The sequence below is a fragment of the Colletotrichum costaricense genome (assembly GCF_030867565.1).
Source record: "Colletotrichum costaricense strain IMI 309622 chromosome Unknown Scaffold_5.1, whole genome shotgun sequence".
Classification (NCBI taxonomy): Eukaryota; Fungi; Ascomycota; class Sordariomycetes; order Glomerellales; family Glomerellaceae; genus Colletotrichum; species Colletotrichum costaricense.
This window is the reverse complement of record NW_026848234.1, coordinates 227,110-244,642: the sequence shown is the minus strand read 5'-3', so window position 1 is coordinate 244,642 and position 17,533 is coordinate 227,110. Positions and strand designations below refer to the sequence as shown.

Here is a 17,533-nt window from a genome sequence, read left to right as displayed (position 1 = left end):
TCAACCTTATGAATGTCTGCCTTTTCTCATTCCATAGCCAACGCCATTTGGTACCTTCTTATATACTTGATTGACATGCCCTTGACGAGCGCTCAAGGCCTTTCATTTACTTCATCATGACTTTGCTCATGAGTGTATGTTTTTGATCAGTAGCGGTAATGCTTTGAAAGTATCGAAGTAGTGTCAAATTTGATGGTAACATCACGCAAGAAATAAAGAGATTTGGTCAAGGCGATTCAAATCCAATGTACCTTAGGTATATATAGATAGATAGATATATATATATATGTACGCCAGTGACGGTCACAATATGCTCAACCTCGACTAGATACCAAAAAATAGTTCACCCCCAGTGGGGGCTACATCTCTGGTGCTCAGGCTGGGAATCGAACTTGAACTGTAGCCTGTCGTCGAGTAGGCTGTTGGCGTAATTCATTGTTGAGCTTGAACCACTCCATCACCCAGCCAGTCGGGCCTGACCAATCGACCTAGGAAGTTGCCTGTTGTGCTGGTGACAGGAATGGGCTTGTGTGCATATACGAAGGCATTGTCTCCTGGTGTATTGTGTTGGACCGGATGAATATACCCAGGTTCACGTGATCGTGAGACTCAAACAACAACGCCCGCGCCATTCGTTCCCTTTGGTTCATCACCCTCATTTGCCCATTAATCTCCGGCTCAATCATGCGGCTTGACGCAGTTAAACAGACACACGATAGCAACGTTCAATAAGTTTAGATAAAGTAGGATGATCTCAACAAGGGGATGATATGATACGGTCAGAGCGGCATGCCCCGCATCCGACGCGGGGTAGAGATAGCAATTGAACGATCAGATCTGCAAGGGCGTCCGAACCTCATCCTCCTCTCATGTAAACACTATGTGTAGCTCATACGATGTATAAACTCATCAGAAATCATCTGCTCCTTCTTCCCGGGACCATCCTGGCAGCCGGGTTCGGATCGGGTCCATCAGACCAGCAAAAACCACTTACATCCCGGACCTGTCTCGCCCCACTGCCCGCATCCGCATCGGACCCCCGAGCCAACTTCCCGGATTGCACCCGGGATCCCCTCTGCTCCATTGACGTGTGCGACGAGTCTCTCTCTCCATACCAGCGCGCAAAGTCACTCGTAGCCGAGCTCACTGTATGGGAGAAGCTGGATAACCTCGTCAACGAAGCGCCCGGCGTCTCGCGACTCGGGATCCCGCCTTATGAGTGGTGGTCCGAGGGCCTCCACGGCGTCGCGTCGTCGCCAGGCACAAAGTTTGCGGAGAGCGGCAACTTCAGCTACGCGACGTCGTTCCCGCAGCCGATTGTCATTGGCTCGGCTTTTGATGATGAGCTGGTGGAGGCCATTGGGGCCGTGGTCAGCAAGGAGGCGAGGGCATTTAGCAATGATGGCAGATCTGGACTTGATCTATACGTGAGTGAAGACTGGAATGAAAGGCATCCCACTCAGGTCAGATGTTAACAGAGCCCGCAGTCGCCCAATATCAACGCCTTCAAAGACCCCCGCTGGGGACGTGGTCAAGAAACACCCGGCGAAGACCCATTTCACCTCCAAAACTACGTCGCGGCAATGCTCACAGGCCTCGAAGGATCCTTCGACCCATCCAACAAGAACCTCATCGCGACATGCAAACACTACGCAGCCAACGACTTTGAGCACTACAACGGCGTCGACCGCGCCGGCTTCAACGCAATCATCACGACCCAGGACCTCTCAGAGTACTACCTCCCACCCTTCAAAACGTGCGCCGTCGAGAAGAACGTGGGCTCCTTCATGTGCAGCTATAACGGCATCAACGGCACACCCTTATGCGCCAACGCATATCTCCTGGAGGATATCCTACGCGGCCACTGGCGATGGAACGGCGAAGGCCAATACGTCTCCACGGACTGCGACTGCGTCGCTCTCATGGTCTCGTACCACCACTACGCGCCAGATCTCGGACACGCTGCCGCGTGGTCGATGAAGGCCGGAACGGATCTGGAGTGCAACGCCTTCCCCGGCTCCGAGGCCCTGCAGCTGGCGTGGAACCAGTCTCTTATCTCCGAGGAGGAGGTTGATCGCTCTCTGACGAGGATGTATACGGCGCTCATCTCCGTCGGCCAGTTTGACTCTGCGCGAGAGCAGCCGTTGCGATCGCTGCTCTGGCGAGACGTCGATACGAAGGAGGCGCGGGAGCTCGCTTACAGGGCAGCCGTCGAGGGCTCGGTGCTCCTCAAGAATGATGGGATCTTGCCTCTGTCCGCAGATTCGGGCAAGAAGTTTGCACTCGTTGGGCCTTGGGCAAAGGCTACGACGCAGATGCAGGGTAATTACTACGGCCCGCCGCCGTACTTGATCTCCCCGTATCAGGCTGCTCGAGACCTCGGGCTAGACTTCACGTATACCCTGGGCTCCAAGATCAACGCCTCGGACGACTCGCTTTCCGACGCACTCAAATCAGCAAAGGCAGCAGACGTGGTCATCTTCGCAGGTGGCGTCGACAACACCCTAGAAGCCGAAACACTCGACCGCAAGACCCTGGCTTGGCCTGAACCTCAGCTCGAGCTTCTCCGTGCTCTCGCAGAGATCGGCAAACCCGTCATTGTGCTTCAATTCGGTGGTGGGCAGGTCGATGACACGGAGCTCCTGGCCAGCGACTCCGTCAGCGCGATCCTCTGGGGCGGATACCCAGGTCAGTCCGGGGGCAAGGCCATCTTCGACTTACTCTTCGGACGTGAGGCGCCGTCTGGAAGGTTATCTGTCACGCAGTACCCGGCGATCTACAACGAAGCGGTCCCGTCGACGGACATGAATCTCCGACCGGTACCGGGTAACTCGGGCCTCGGGCGGACGTATATGTGGTACCTCGGCGAGACGCCCGTGCCGTACGGCTTCGGTTTGCACTATACGACTTTTGACGTCAAGCTCAAAGCGCTACAAGAGCCTGTCATCACCACAACTAAACAGCTCATTCTTTCGGAAGACAGTGAGGATGCGTCTCGTGTACCATCATGGCAAAAGACCCTGGAGAGGTCGATGCTGACTGTTGCGGTGACTGTCACCAATGCGGGGAAAGTTACCTCTGACTACGTGGCACTGCTGTTCCTCACATCGGATGCCGGCCCCGAGCCCAGGCCGCTCAAGACTCTCGCGGGATACACTCGCTTCAGAAGTATTCAACCTGGCCAGGCCGCCGTGAAGGAGGTCGTCATCACCGTGGAGCGTCTGGTACGGGTCGATGTGCTAGGGAATCGGGTGCTGCATCCCGGATCGTATGAGGTGTTTGTGGACCTGGATAAGAAAGCGGTGCATAAGTTCCACGTGGGTGGTCCAACGGTAGTGGTTGAGAAGTTTCCACAGCCGAAAGCTTAGGAGTGCTAGTTTGTGGAACGTAGCGGCAGTCGAGTCTCGCAATAATGTAAGGCAGGCTAGAAGCCCTGAAGTAAAGATAGTCATAGGTCCTTTCAGCGCTGGGATGCATCGGCTAGTAGTAGTTTCCAGCGCTTGCGTATGATGTTATCGTAGTCATAGACTCTCAAGAAGAAAATGATGCCCGCTGTATAGTGACTCGTAGCAGCTGAACAGAACCACATTCTGGCTTTTTGGACAGTCGAAGGCTAGGCAAGAATCCCAAGGGTCTATTACACTTTTATTAGGGGTCAAAACTAACTGTACCCCGAGGCAAGCCCATCCATGGTTCGAGATCGTCTACTCAAATCAACCTCCGATATCATGAATACCATTGCTACGTCTTTCCAAGAAGGTGTTTCATTAGGCGTGTTCCCTCCACGCCGAGACAGACCCGGGTTCGCGAGGGAAGCTTTGCCCTTGCCTTCCGTCGGGCAATCGCATATGTGTGTTTTGAGTGAGATTTTAACGCGACACGTTGCGCGACTCTCAGTTGCCATCCAAGCGACGACCAATGTAAGAATGGACATTAGGCACGCAAACATTTGACACATTCGTTGCCAGGTTCTGACACTCGGCGTCCGTATACAACTCGACTATCCCGTCAGTCAGCAAAACCTCCGAATCAATATTCCCCCAAAGTCACACTGCAGAAATAGGAGAAGAAACATCTTACAGCTAAAAACAGGCGTGAGCCCACTCGCCGAAAACTTCTTGTACGTAGAATTATCAATCCCAACCGGAATCCGGTGGCACGCGCCGACATAGTCGGGCGGGATCGCCATGGCCTGTCCTCGCAGCGTGCCCGTCTCCATCTGCAGCGGGTTTCCCGTGCAATCGGAGGCGGCATCGTAGAACATTTTGATGGTGCCCATGATTGGCGTCGCGGTCGCGGTGGCGGCGAGGGCTGCGAGGGCGGCGGTGAGGGTTGTGAGCTGCATTTTTGGTGACGTGGGTAGGTACGTGGTGAAGGGTTGTTGGTGGACCTAGTTTTGAGTATCGAGAAAAGGATCAGAGGTTGAGATTGACGGAAAGGACATTCCCAAGTATTTAAGTCATTTCATGCGGTGAGGTCACAAACCAGGGTTGTCGTCGTTGTTGTGGAACTCTTTCGCTATATTAATATACGATTTCTACGGGGATGGGGGTATACTTGGCGGTCTTGGTCCTCTCCAAGCCTCGAAGCCTCCATTGATCTACAGAGAAGGGCTCGTATTTCCAGTGTTTATTTTCGTTCATGCAAACCGGGAAGATTTACTCCACCAGCCGGCCCTCCCGTTCATCCAGTCAATTGACGAGCAAGGATGGCACTGGTCGAATCCGACGATGGTGTACAAGAATAAGGTTTTCGGTAGTGACCGAGACCGACTTTTGAGGCTCTGAAAAAGGGATTCTCTGGAGAAACGGGTCAAATATTCGGAGCCGTCGTGTGAGCTGCCTCAAAATCATGAGAGTAAATGATCAATCGATTCTGTTCTTCAGTAAAGCGGAGCTCTGTCTTGCCGGACTGCTTCACTGCGAACCTCTTGTGCCTCTCTGAGAAGCATCTAGGCCTAACGCTTTAATGTCTATTCTCTAGCTCCCAACAACAAGACAGTCTCCCTCCTCTCTAGCCTCAATCCCACACTCATCGAAGTCCAAATAAACTCAGCAGTGCATCTATGCTTATCAATATGTACAAGCGTAGTATAGTTTCAACTGACTAATCCATCATCCCGATTCGCAAAGGATTCATCGTCTGCCTGCAGGGCAAGTGAAATAGTCAACGATGATTGGCCAATGGCTCCAGGCACCACCAGGCACCGCCAGGCACCAGCTGCGCCTTGATGGCCAGAATGCCTTGTGACTAAGCGGGATGAGGTAAGCCTACTGACCTCTTGGGTACGATGGTCCAAGCGTCTTGACTCTGGATTGCCATACAAGAAGAGGTCCAACGACGCTCAAGAGTTGACGATGGATACCTTATGATAAAGGCTGTCTTGTTATTCCTCTGAAGTGTGTAGCTGAATTGGAGCGTATCCGAGGAGTCTTCGAATTCAGAAAGCAAGATTTCTGTTCCTCGAGTGACACAACAGCAGTCATCCCGAAGCTAGTTCAACTCCACCAAAGCAGCTTTCAACTTACACGAAAACACCAATGCCGTCAACGACCGTCGCACAGAATGCTTGCGCAGCCAACAACCGACGCCAAACGCAGGACAACGACCGTCGAAGACCCGAGAGACCAATACAAATCCTCGACATCAACGTTTGGGGAAGCGGCGAAAACTGCGAACTAGGCCTCGGCCCTCGCGTCACGCAGGCACCGAGACCTCATGCGCAGAAATCTCTCCTGCCCTACGACATTGTCCAGATCTCTGCCGGCGGCATGCATTGCGCCGCGTTGACCAGTCACGGCGAGGTACTGACGTGGGGTGTCAACGACGACGGGGCACTGGGCCGTGAGAAATCTCCAGATGCACCTGAGGAGGGCCCCCAGGACCTGCTGGACCCGTTTGAGAGTACACCTGGCCTGGTGCGTTTTGAACATGAAGTCGATGTCGTCCAGGTTGCAACGACGAATAGCGCATGCTTCGCTCTTACTTCCGAAGGAACCGTGTACGGCTGGGGTAGTTTTGCTGTAAGTCTATCGGCTTTCTGTACCCTTCCCACGAGTCCACACTAACAACTTCCAGGGAGGAGACGGCAACTTTGGCTTCCTTTACGATAAACCGCCAAAAACCACCGAGCCCCTACCTGTGCATATTCCCGGCCTAACTAGCATCGTGGAGCTAGCGGGTGGCGCGAACCACGTCCTTGCTCTCACTCATGACGGCGACATCTTTGCTTGGGGATCCGGCGAACAGAACGAACTAGGCAGACGCCTCCTCGCTCGTCGCCGCTTCGAGAGCCTGATTCCCCAACGCGTAGGCTTGCCTAGGCACCAGACGGCCAAAATCTTTGCAGGGTCGCACCATAGCTTCGTCATTGACGTCCACGGAAAAGTCTGGGCCTTTGGGCTGAATAACTTTGGCCAGTGCGGCGTCCCGACACGGGAAGACACTGGCTTTACGACAATCATATCTCCAACAGTCGTCAAGAGTCTTGAGGGATACTCGATCCACCACATCGCCTGCGGTCTTCACCATTCCATTGCTTGCACCAGCGAAGGAGAAGTCTTGGTTTGGGGTCGGTGCGATGACGGCCAAATGGGTATCGATCTAAACGCCGTGCCCCACGACAACATCATCTTCGATTCGAGAGGGGAGCCAAGAGTACTGAATGTCCCGACCGTCGTTCCTGGTATGTTTCTTTCAGCTTTGAGCCTAAGCTCCAAAGCTAATTGCTCCCTTTTAGTATCTGGTGCCGACTTTGTTGCGGCTGGAATCGATAATTGCTTCGCAGTTTCTCGAGGTGGTGACGTGTTTGCTTGGGGGTTCTCAGTCAGTCATAATACCGGACTTGCCACAACTGAAACCGTGAGAGAACCGACAGAGATGCGTCGCAAGGGTCCTCGGACGTTCGTCGATGCGGGCGGCCAGTTTGGTATCTCAGCAGGACCAAGCTTGCGTTGAGCTTTCAAAGTACCCTTTTGTTTGTTTTTGTGCCCCTTCACACAATGAGGAAGTTGAGGTTCGAAGCCCTTAGCTTTTGAACCCATGTGCGCTCCGTCTGCGTGTCTGGGTCCACAGACTCCTCGAGGTTCCAAATCGTCTGCAAAGTGTCCATGGCGGTCATGATGAAGCCCCAAGGGGTCGCAATCATGAGTCTTTTCAGCCGATCAAGAATCCACTTTCGTCTTTCCGGGTCAGACGTCCCGGCACCAGCAATGAACGTCGGCAAACATGTTGCCTTGAAATTGGGGTCTTCGTCGTGAATACAGGAGAGGTGGTAAAACATCTGACTGTCCAGCTCATCGCGGTCGACGGGCACCAGGATCGAAGCGGACGGAAGGGCGTGCAGGATGTACAAGCACGCAGCAAGTCTGTGAGCGGAACCTGCATGAATTCGACTTTCTACCGGGATGTGCTTAAAGTAGGAAATGGTACGCGGCTCATAAGCCCAGTCGTGCGTATCGAAAGACAGGGCCTGCTCTAGCAGTTGCGCTGCGGCCTGAGCTATGGATGCTGCAGACTCAAGGTCATCCGTGGGTTGGTTTGACAGTTGCGATGCTGCCAAGAGAATTTGCAAAACGTCAGGCGGACAGCAGAGGTAGCTGTTGGCAGCAGCTCTGCCAAGCACGGCAGAGGCCTGAGAGGCTTGGTAGTAGGACTTGGCAGTTGGTGTCTCCCGGTTGAAGGCGGAGGCCAAGATATAATAGCTGTGGTGGACGTGTATTAGTTTAGATGATTCATTACCTCACCCAACATCGAATACATGAACTCACATGAAGCAATCTGACATGACATAATCCCGTAAGGCGACATCTGCGGTGGAGGCGGGGCTCAACAAGGTCATAATTCGGCCCGCGCCTTCGAGATGGGGTTTCCAACCGCCGTGCCCGCTCTCAATTAACTCCACGTTGACGAAGAAGAGTACGGAGGCTAGGACCACGTCCCCGCCGACGCCGCCAATATCCTGTAGGGCTGAGGAGAGCAGGCGCAGGGCCTTGTGCTTGGCTACCAGGGCATCGGTTAAGGCTTGCCGGGCGTTTAGATCGGACTCTGGATCTGAGGACAAGGCGCGGGACAAATTAGACATGTGGGCTGCGGAGGCGGCGACGATGATGTGCTGCAGCAAGGGATGTGCTTTTGTCAAGGGGATCAGGGAACGGAAGGGGTTCCTGTCTGGGAGGTCCCAGGAGACGAGATCCCTACAGACGCGGGTAGTGACTGCGGAAGCGACCGAGTTAGCCGTTCTAGCGTCTTCCCGAGAGATTGGATGAGGAGGTGTAAATTACAGTAGGAGAGGTAGTGGCGGTAGTGATGCTCCACGCCCTGGAAGAGAGGATCGACGAGGGTCCAGGGTGCCGACTGGGTCTCGGTGCCGGCGGGCCGGACGGCAGAGACGACGAGCGCAGTGGAGTCGTTTTCGGCAGATTCGGCAGAGGCCGGAGGGTCCTGGGGCTGGAGGCCCGAAGCGGAAGAAGCGGGGGAAGAAGAGGCTGAGGGCTTGAGCTCAAAGGTGGAAGTCCGCGAGGTCGGGACCAAGGCGGTGGTGGTATCGGCCGAGAAGGTGATGGAGGTCTTGCCGGCGAGCTTGCCGCGGCTGGCGACGCCCTCTGTCCAACGAAAGAGCTTCCCGTAGCCAAGACATTCCTGTCCGCCGACTGTACACTTGTGACAGTGGGGATAGGAGCGGTCACAGCGGAGGCGGCGGCGGCGACAGTTGTGGCATGGCTTCGTCGGGGCGTTGAGCATCTCGATGCGTGACATTGCAGCTGGTTGCAGGTAGCCGCAGGCAAGGCTATCCGGGTGCGCGTCAGCACGAGTGCGAGAGTGGGCGGCCGGCGATGCAGGCGTGTGCGCGGTATCCAGACTCTAGACTCTAGAGTGAGGTAATCTCGAGTCTCGGCGGGCGGTGGGTAAGGTTCCCGTCGTCTCCCCAAAGGCCCCAAAGGCGCAGGCTCAATCCAGAAACGGAAGTAAGCTGTCTTTGTGGTAACGATAACGTAAAACGGACAGGGTCAGACAAAGCTTGATTTAGTCAGAGGGCGCCGGACGGTTTGTCGAGGCGGCTCGTGAGAGGATGTTGGTGGTGGTTTCTATGGGAAGCGTTGATTGTGACCGGGTAGTGGTTCGGTTGACGCAGATACTGCCTCAATGGAGAAAAGAAGCGTCAAGACATGCATGACAAGTATGTCCAGGATTGGTAATCGGAGGAGTCCTGTTGTACTGGTGAAGGCGGGGATGCTAGATGAACGTCAGAGCCTCAGAGTGCTCGGTTTGCGCCAGCTCGGAGGGGAAGCGAGATCAGATTGGGTGAGGATTAGGAGGGTTGTCAGATAAGGTGACGTTGAGCAACGGTTTCATGCGGAGGATGGAGAGTCCGAGACTCCAATGCTCCAGCCCTGTGTACAGTGGGTAGATTGTCGATTGGAAATGATATGGCGGTGACGCTGTTGGCCTGTTGCTGCTGCTGCTCGAGGTTGTGGTGACGGGAATCGTGAAGCGTCGATTCGGTGGCCGAAGTCACCGGCACGCAGATACCGTCCGATAAGAACCGATAAGATGGCACACTAGTCTCAATCTGGAAGCCAAGCAACAATTCGTGCATTTCCTGTCTCCACATTTTCTTCTCGAAGACGGACAGCACGGACGGTAAAGATGACGCTTGGTTCGTCAAAAAGCACTGACTTTGCTGAGTCACCACGTTTTGACAGATGCACTAGACCCAATCAGGCCTCTTGCGTCTGAAGAACCCCACAGAAATCGTTCCATGTTGCGACAAAGAACCAACCAGAAGAAACGATGTGTCAAACGTACTCACTTTCGGAGAGAAGTTCGCATCTTCGCATCTTTACCATGTCCACACGTAGTAGTCCACCACCACTTGCAACACCCTGACACCTCGCATTATTGTGTCATCACATCCAAGGGCGTCATTTCGGTCGTCACCAAGCAGCAGACACGCAGGTCGCATACCAAACAGAGGCAAACTAAGCGATCGAGGACCCTGGGCCAAGACCGACAGGCAGACCCTCTCTCGTGATTCATTTCCCGTCTCAACTGCCAAAGTTTCGTCCCTCGAGCTGACTCAACGCGTACTTGGTAGTGGTCTTCCTGAGCTTAGCAAGCTTAGCAATTCTGGCACTTGTCGCTTAGAACCACTGCGCAACAAAGAACATGCTGCCACAAATCTTCTGTTCCAAAACCCGAAACGGTGGCAGTTCTTTGCCGAGAAGGGCAGCCAAGGCGCACGCCATGCTCCAACGACCCGTCTCCCGCACTTCTGTCACCTTTCGAGCCATGTGAGGCTTCTACGCTTCTCTGCCCGCGGGCTGGAACCTTGAGGAGCCAAGCTGGACATCTGGGACGACGGTGCCCCATCTAGGCCCGTGGGTTTGTTTGTCTTCCCGGCGCTGGTTGTTGATCCTAGGCCAGATGCAAATCCTGACACTCCATGTCTCCATTTCTCCACACCAGATGGCAAGAGGCCACCCCCGATTAGAAATTCTCTGCGTCAAAGAGCTTTCCTTTGATGGATCGATGACCTGCTCCTGGCTGCTATTTAGATCTTGGAGGGACCCATTACCATGCATCCCGTGCCTATCTGGTTTTTTCTATTGTCAAGCGATGTGTTGATATGACTGAGAAAATCTTTACGATAAACATAATAGACTCTTTGTAACTGTACACTACAAAATACCCTGAAGATACATAGCGCAAAAAGACCAATGACACAGCGCGACCATACCGACCGGGAAGCCGGCTCCGGCGGCCAACCTACGGAATTCGACGTCGAGTTTCTCGGCCGACAACGCCCGGCCGTCTTCAAGTCCCAATGGTCCGAACTGGGCTTCTGCTTTTCCCTTTTGGGATCCATGTTGATGGCTGTAAGTCTGACTTCGCAATACTACAAAATAAAGGAGGTCTTCACTTTGAGGCGTATGGACTCTAATTTACAACCCAGGAATACTTTGTCAGTGGCTTTCACATCATCCTCCCGCCCCTCGCCGAAGAGCTCAACATCCCCGCCGCCTCCCAAACATGGCCCTCGAGCGTCTTCTCTCTCGTCACCGGCGCCTTTCTCCTCCCGCTCGGCAGGCTGGGTGACATGTACGGCGGCTACCTGACCTTCAACATCGGCCTTGCCTGGTTCTTCGTCTGGTGCCTCGTCGCCGGCTTCAGCAACAACTACATGATGCTCATCGTCTGCCGAGCCCTCCAAGGCCTCGGCTCCGCCGCCTACCTCCCCGCCGGCATCATGCTGCTTGGCAAAATCTACCGCCCGGGGCCCCGCAAGAACCTCGTCTTTGCCCTGTATGGTGCCTTTGCGCCCATCGGCTTCTTCTTTGGCATCCTCATCGGCGGCGTGTCGGGCCAGTTCCTCAACTGGCGTTGGTACTTTTGGCTCGGCAGCATCGTCCTGGGTATCATTGCCGCCGTGTCTTTCATCACGATCCCGCACGACTACGGTGATAAGCGTCAGGAGATCCGCATGGACTGGTGGGGCGTCGCGACCATCGTTCCCGGCCTACTGCTCGTGGTTTATGCCATCACCGACAGCTCACACGCGCCCCAGGGCTGGGCGAGCCCCCAGATTCTCGTGACGCTGATTTTGGGCGTCGCCTTCCTCGTGGCGGCGTGGTACGTCGAGAGCCGCGTATCTGCGAACCCTCTGCTGCCAGGTGACCTCTTTGCTCCCAAATCCATGAAGACGCTCGTGGCCGCCCTCTTCTTCGCCTACGGCACTTTCGGCCTCTTCCTCTTCTACTCAAGCTTCTACATTGAGACGGTGTTGCACAAGTCGCCGCTGCTGACGGCTGTGTGGTACGTGCCCCTCATCGTCGGCGGCATCATGATCGGCACCGTCGGCGGCTTCACGCTACACCTGCTTCCCGGCAGAGTGCTCCTCGCCATCTCGGGCACGGGCAACCTCCTGAGCGTGCTTCTGTTCGCCATCATGCCGGATAACCCAAACTACTGGGCCTACGTCTTCCCCGCCATGATCTGTGGCACAATCGGCATCGACATTACTTACACGGTCAGCAACGTCTTCATCACGACCAACCTGCCCAGCCACCGTCAGGGTCTCGCCGGCGCGCTCATCAACAGCCTCCTGTTCCTGGGCATCAGCTTCTTCCTCGGCATCGGCGACGTCGTGGTCGGCGAGACGACCGGCCTGGGGCTCAAGAAGAGTTACCAGGCGGCCTTTTGGCTGGCCACCGGCGTCGCTGCCGTCGCGCTGGTGCTCTACGCTCTCGTTCGCATCGGTTCTGCAAAGAGCGACCTCACGATGGAAGAGCGCGAGCAGCTCGCCGCGGCGGACGCCGAGGCTCGATCACGGTCGTTGGATAACACGTCGACGATGCACGAGGATGCAAACGACCAAGACGCTTCGGCGACGGCGACCGACACCGATGCGGAAAAATGCAGGCCGTCTGCGCCGGAGGAACAGGTCCCGGGGATGTGAAAGAGCGATCGACCCTAAGAACTTTTACGACCGTCACGTCTTTGATGAATATTCTCCTTCCAACCTTGGTTATTGACCGCCTCGAGAAACTTGAAAGAAGAAGGCGCACGCATAACGTCGTATGGAACTAGACAAATTAATTGATTCGGAGGTGTGGAGACTGGGAGAGGGCAAAACCAATATGTTTGCCATGCAGGAACAAGATTGGATAATACGCCGCGCCAACCTCCAGGTTCCTCGTGGAGGGGTGAGGATCATCCATCACGAGGACAGAATTCGTCGGGCGCAGAAATTCCACCATGGACCTTGAGGTAAATATTGTGCGAAAACGAACCAGGCGATGCGTGTTACGACTTACGCACTCGAGAGTCATGGAAGGCAGAGAGACTTTCTGCCTCGCACCCCAGGAAGCCGCGGTTCTGAGGACATCGACAGGCCCAAAAAAAGAGGCAAACTCCACACAATAATTCTGGAGTCCGCGGAATCTCTTCAAGGCTCATCATCTCATGGGCGGAAGTTGCACTGAAATGCGCCCAGCCTGATTTCCTCACCAAGAAATTCTACCCAGGCTCGTACCGCCCGCCAAGTTTTCTGTATGAGCGGCGCGCGGGAGCGGGAGAGAAGCACGTCTTCATTAGCCGTCGCCACTGTTCCTGAACGCCGAGATTTGAATAATACAGGGGAAAACAACAGAGCCAAGACAGATTAACGCTCTGCAGCCTCTGGAGGCTCTTCCAAGACTCCCATCGAAAAGTCTTGGGAGCCCAGGGTTGGAAACTGCCAACTCTCCGAGATAACCGTCTTGGCAACGCTTCTTGGCATTGTCGATTCACAGTGAGAAGGCTGAGTGAGTGGTGGGAACGACAACATGGCATCTACAGGTATGCTATGCGGCGATGCGCAGGAGACTGCCATTGTGGTGTGGGAATTGCATGTATTGGAGACTTGGAAATCCCACCCAAAGGAAGGCAAATGCGCTGATCGGTGTGGGTTTGGCTTACAAAGTTACAAGAAAGAGGGGGGATGGGAGCATGAGGTTAATTAGGCACGTTTTGGGTTTCCCATCAATGGTAGGTAGCACAGCAATTTTTGAATGTCTACCTCATCGCTGTACCACCTCACATAAAGATCAAGGTACGAATACAGATACTGTTAAAGATATATTGTCACATTGTGCAGGGCTCAGACCATGAGACCAGGGCGGCGCATGGAAACGCAAATGATTGCTGGATACGTGAATAAAGGAGCTCAGAGGGGGTGTGGAGTTTTTATTGAGTCGCCAATGAGCAACAATCTACGCAAGTTTCACCAACACGTCTACCACTCTACCACTCTACGTCAATATACAATGTTCTGACTGGTGGCCCTATTCTTGTCCGTAGTAGTGCACATCCATGATCTGCCTTGCTTTACACTATTCTGGCGACCTTATTCTTATTCGTGGACTCTGAGTCCGAACGATGCAGTAGAGAGAAACCTCCCACCGGCTTGGGGCATTGAGCAACCACACGACCAAATACAACAACTCCAGGTCACCGGTCACTGTTCAGTGCAACCAAAAACTACACCCCGATTCCCCGAAGAACATCGGCCTGTCCATCGTCCGAAGTACGCCGCCGTGTCCAGCGGTCAGGATCGGCCGGTGGGGTTCAACTTGACCTGGGTCCGTGTGCTGTTGCGCCCATCCGAGGGTGAGGGACTGCTATGAAGACCCTCCCGACGTAAGGGGTCCCATCTTCTTTTCGAGATGGACACACGCCTCGACCCCGTCCAGTGTCAGGGGGAGCCCGCAGCAGCAAAATCCATTTCAGGGAACGATCCGGGTACGCGCCGACGACTTCCATTCCGTTCCAAAATTGGCAGCTCCAGCGCCAAAACATGAAAGTCAAAAGAACCGACATTCAAGGTTTCGGGGCGCTAGAAATTTAAGGTAGGCGCCGGGGAAGAAGACGACATCGGTAGAGCCGTAGAATAAGCATCGGGAAAACGGAACGGACGGCTTCCAGAGACGAAGAGATTCAGATCACATACGGCAATGGTCAAAATAAGCATCGGAGAACGGAACGAACGGCTATTAGTAGGCTGTTATACTGCCGCAATAGGATGGACCACAAGAGCTCAGCAGGACAACCCCAGATACTGAGAGCGATAGTTGGCATAACCTATTCGTACATGTCCCAAACTAGCACCGCGAAAGCCAAGAAAAAGAGGTGACATTCCTCTGCCGCTTTCCAAAGTCCCAAGACCTCGAGAAAGCCCAGGCCACGCAACCCTTCTCCCTGGGGTTCGTTCTCGAAATCAAAAAGGCTTGGTACTCAATAAAAGTATTGTGCAATATGCGACTTTCCTACACCAATCTCCGCGCCGCCCATGTCCGACAACTCGATGTTGAAACAGGACTGTTGACCATATTAACAAACCGTGGCGAGAGACAATGGAAAATAGGGGTGCGTACACCCCAATGGTGCGGAACACGCCAAGCAAACCGAGGGCCCCAGCTGCAGCCTGCGCGTCCGACAAGGCCAGTGCCCAGGCCCGGGAAGAGGAAGCAAGAAAACTTGGCTGCTGGTGTTTCTCTGGCTTTGCTGAACTCAATTGCTATTGACTCATAGCTGTCGAAGCAGTTCGATGCACCTACCAAGAGGAATAGTAAACCCAAATAATGATATTGAGATCCGGGAACCAAGTCCGGGTTGCTGGTCTTCGGCTCCGGCACACATTTCACGACATCAAGCTTTCCCACAGTCCGATGTCTTCTATGGAGGTTAGGCCCGGCAGTTCAGTGCCTGACAGGTCTCCGCGCTTTCTTTTCTCCAGCAAGATCAGTTGACCTAGCAGCACCCAAGAAGGGGGTAAAAGGGGGCGGAGGAGCAAAGAAAAATCTCCTGTAATCCCGTGAAGAGCTCCACCGTGTTCTCCACGATCTGGTTGATTCAGGGAGGCAGAACCTGCATGTCTCCGACTCTCAGTACGGAATAGCCTGCTGTGACCACTGACGACGAGTCACAAAACTGCTGGCCTGTCTGCTGGCAGTGCTGAGCAAGCGTGGCAGGCAGAAAAAGGAAGCGGGGGAGTGTATCCCAACTGGGCATTCCGTAGGCCTTGCTTGCAGTGCTTGCGTAAATGCGGGCTGCTGCGGACAATAAGCGCCACGCTCCGGCGGACAGGGTTGGCTGACAATCTGGCAGTTGAATGACGGGAGTGACAGCCTGCATATCCCACGCATCCTCGCCGCAGACTATGCAGAGAAAGAGAGAGAGGCGTTCTAACTGGTGCGACAACCTGAACCTGAAGCTCTGAGATGGCCCGGGCATAAGGCGCAGGGACGAACTCCATCTGCCAGTGTCATGTGTTGGCTGAAGTGCTCTTGGTGCTTAGATAGTACCGGCGTAAAGCCTTTCGAAGCTGTCAGGGAGTTGGCTAGTTGTGAAGCGCCACCAGCATGACACGACTCTGTGAGCTGCCGTGAGAGCTTCCGCGTAACAACACTCAAGAGTCAAGAGTCGATACTGAAGTGAAGAGTCAAGCTCGCCACGACTTGACGCTAGGTGACGGAGAAATACCTTATCTGAGACAGATCCTTGCCCCCACAACTCTACCTGATTCTAAATTTAATATACGCCGGGACCATGAACCCCACTTGAGCCATTCCCGTTCTGTATCCCTGACACCCTCAACCCCGGTGGGTTGACCCCCGAGCCGCCGACCCAACGACAACGACAACGACCCAGAATTCCTTCTCTCCAGTCTCCATCTTGCCTACGGTCCATCCTCCGGCCTCCGGCCGACGGGTCTGCCCCCGAACGTGGGAACAATAGGACGAAAAAGGAAACCAACGTGAACGACCACACGCCCCCTCCCCTGGCGCCTTCAAGCCCTTGACAACTAGACGACATGACTTCCTCATTCCAGCTAGCGCCCTCGTCTGACGGTCTTCTTCTGTCCATTCCCGGAATACACCAAATCGATTAAACAACTGGACCCTGCGGTAAGTGGGAGTTGCTTGTTGTTCAACTCCGTCGGTGAATTCATCTGGGAAAAACCTAGGAGGAAAATTTGTAACCGCGTCCGCAAACCTGCAGAATATGAGGGGAGGTCCCGGAATTCTGCTCACCTATTCACGTGTTTTTTTTCTGTTCGTGTGATTTTTTCTGCCTCCATCCCCCCTTTCGGACCCAGAACTTGCTCATCCCACACTATTGAGCGACTGCCGTAATTGAAGGGACCCATCTACTCCGTACGGAGGCCTCGAGTGCGTTTTCTTCTTCTGCTTTTGTCCGAAAATACTGACTTGATGCCCTGGACCCGGGTAACTGACGTCGTCCCCGGGGAACCAGTATTGAGGCTCTTTCTTCCGATGGCTGACAACTCCACCCACGGTACTGGGCCTGATCCGATGCCCAGTGGCCCCCGTCACCCTCCTTTTGCCGTGATCTGATCCGTGAGTAGGAAGAGCCGAAAAGTTTTCCGTGGATCACTAGATCATACGGAAGAAAAGGAATCATCATTGAAATCCTTCTAGTCTATCCGTGTTCTCCTCACAATGATACTTACAACCCATCCCATGTTCTCGGACTCCCTCCATCATGGCTCCATATTCACTTGCTCTCCACACCACCCCTGCCACATGTCGTCCGCCCTTCTTCTTTTTTTTCATCCCATCAATCATCCCCTGGCTTCATTTCGAAGCCCACATCCCTCTATATACCCTGGCTCGTTTCCAAACGTCAACTCGCTCTTACTGGCTTAGTTCGTGTCTTGGCGGAATATCGACCAAACACCTCCTGGCCTGCGTTTCTCCTAGACAAACGAACCACCATCTCTCAGCTCGTACCACGCCCACCACCACGCACAGCAGTGACACCACATGGTCGACCTCTTTTAGGCTTTCCGTCCCGTCTATTCGTGCGATTTCCAAGTTCGAGATCGCGGGCCCCGGGTACCGCTTCACTGCCACCGTGACATTGGACCGCCCGTGCTTCATGCTGCCAGCAACCGGCATGTACCTTCTTGGGTCTTCTACTCTGCCCACTGCTTCCTTTTCAGGTTGATGTCCAATATACTACACGCTCTCTC

The 17,533-nt window shown here is 54.3% G+C and overlaps 8 protein-coding genes across 8 annotated transcripts; 4 read left to right on the top strand and 4 right to left on the bottom strand.

Annotated features, from left to right (window-relative positions):
* Positions 1–896: 896 nt before the first annotated feature.
* Positions 897–3,368, top strand: CCOS01_05192 (glycosyl hydrolase family 3 N terminal domain-containing protein; the record flags this gene model as incomplete). The annotated part of the gene is made up of 2 exons (XM_060453372.1): positions 897–1,427; positions 1,488–3,368. The coding sequence occupies 2 exons, from the start codon at positions 897–899 to the stop codon at positions 3,366–3,368; spliced, it is 2,412 nt and encodes an 803-aa protein (XP_060315144.1).
* A 525-nt stretch (positions 3,369–3,893) lies between these two features.
* Positions 3,894–4,345, bottom strand: CCOS01_05191 (uncharacterized protein; the record flags this gene model as incomplete). The annotated part of the gene is made up of 2 exons (XM_060453371.1): positions 3,894–4,000; positions 4,081–4,345. The coding sequence occupies 2 exons, from the start codon at positions 4,343–4,345 to the stop codon at positions 3,894–3,896; spliced, it is 372 nt and encodes a 123-aa protein (XP_060315143.1).
* A 1,195-nt stretch (positions 4,346–5,540) lies between these two features.
* On the top strand, positions 5,541–6,957 carry CCOS01_05190 (uncharacterized protein; the record flags this gene model as incomplete). The annotated part of the gene is made up of 3 exons (XM_060453370.1): positions 5,541–6,023; positions 6,079–6,685; positions 6,740–6,957. The coding sequence occupies 3 exons, from the start codon at positions 5,541–5,543 to the stop codon at positions 6,955–6,957; spliced, it is 1,308 nt and encodes a 435-aa protein (XP_060315142.1).
* Positions 6,958–6,994: 37 nt separating this feature from the next.
* CCOS01_05189 (uncharacterized protein) lies at positions 6,995–8,757 on the bottom strand (the record flags this gene model as incomplete). The annotated part of the gene is made up of 3 exons (XM_060453369.1): positions 6,995–7,703; positions 7,770–8,214; positions 8,283–8,757. 3 exons carry the CDS (start codon positions 8,755–8,757, stop codon positions 6,995–6,997), a joined length of 1,629 nt encoding a protein of 542 aa, XP_060315141.1.
* A 1,961-nt stretch (positions 8,758–10,718) lies between these two features.
* CCOS01_05188 (major facilitator superfamily transporter) lies at positions 10,719–12,457 on the top strand (the record flags this gene model as incomplete). Its single annotated transcript, XM_060453368.1, has 2 exons — positions 10,719–10,877; positions 10,955–12,457. The coding sequence occupies 2 exons, from the start codon at positions 10,719–10,721 to the stop codon at positions 12,455–12,457; spliced, it is 1,662 nt and encodes a 553-aa protein (XP_060315140.1).
* Positions 12,458–13,162: 705 nt separating this feature from the next.
* Positions 13,163–13,279, bottom strand: CCOS01_05187 (uncharacterized protein; the record flags this gene model as incomplete). Its single annotated transcript, XM_060453367.1, has 1 exon — positions 13,163–13,279. The coding sequence occupies one exon, from the start codon at positions 13,277–13,279 to the stop codon at positions 13,163–13,165; it is 117 nt and encodes a 38-aa protein (XP_060315139.1).
* Positions 13,280–16,068: 2,789 nt separating this feature from the next.
* On the bottom strand, positions 16,069–16,353 carry CCOS01_05186 (uncharacterized protein; the record flags this gene model as incomplete). Its single annotated transcript, XM_060453366.1, has 1 exon — positions 16,069–16,353. The coding sequence occupies one exon, from the start codon at positions 16,351–16,353 to the stop codon at positions 16,069–16,071; it is 285 nt and encodes a 94-aa protein (XP_060315138.1).
* Positions 16,354–17,043: 690 nt separating this feature from the next.
* Positions 17,044–17,508, top strand: CCOS01_05185 (uncharacterized protein; the record flags this gene model as incomplete). Its single annotated transcript, XM_060453365.1, has 1 exon — positions 17,044–17,508. One exon carries the CDS (start codon positions 17,044–17,046, stop codon positions 17,506–17,508), a length of 465 nt encoding a protein of 154 aa, XP_060315137.1.
* Between the last annotated feature and the right edge of the window lie 25 nt (positions 17,509–17,533).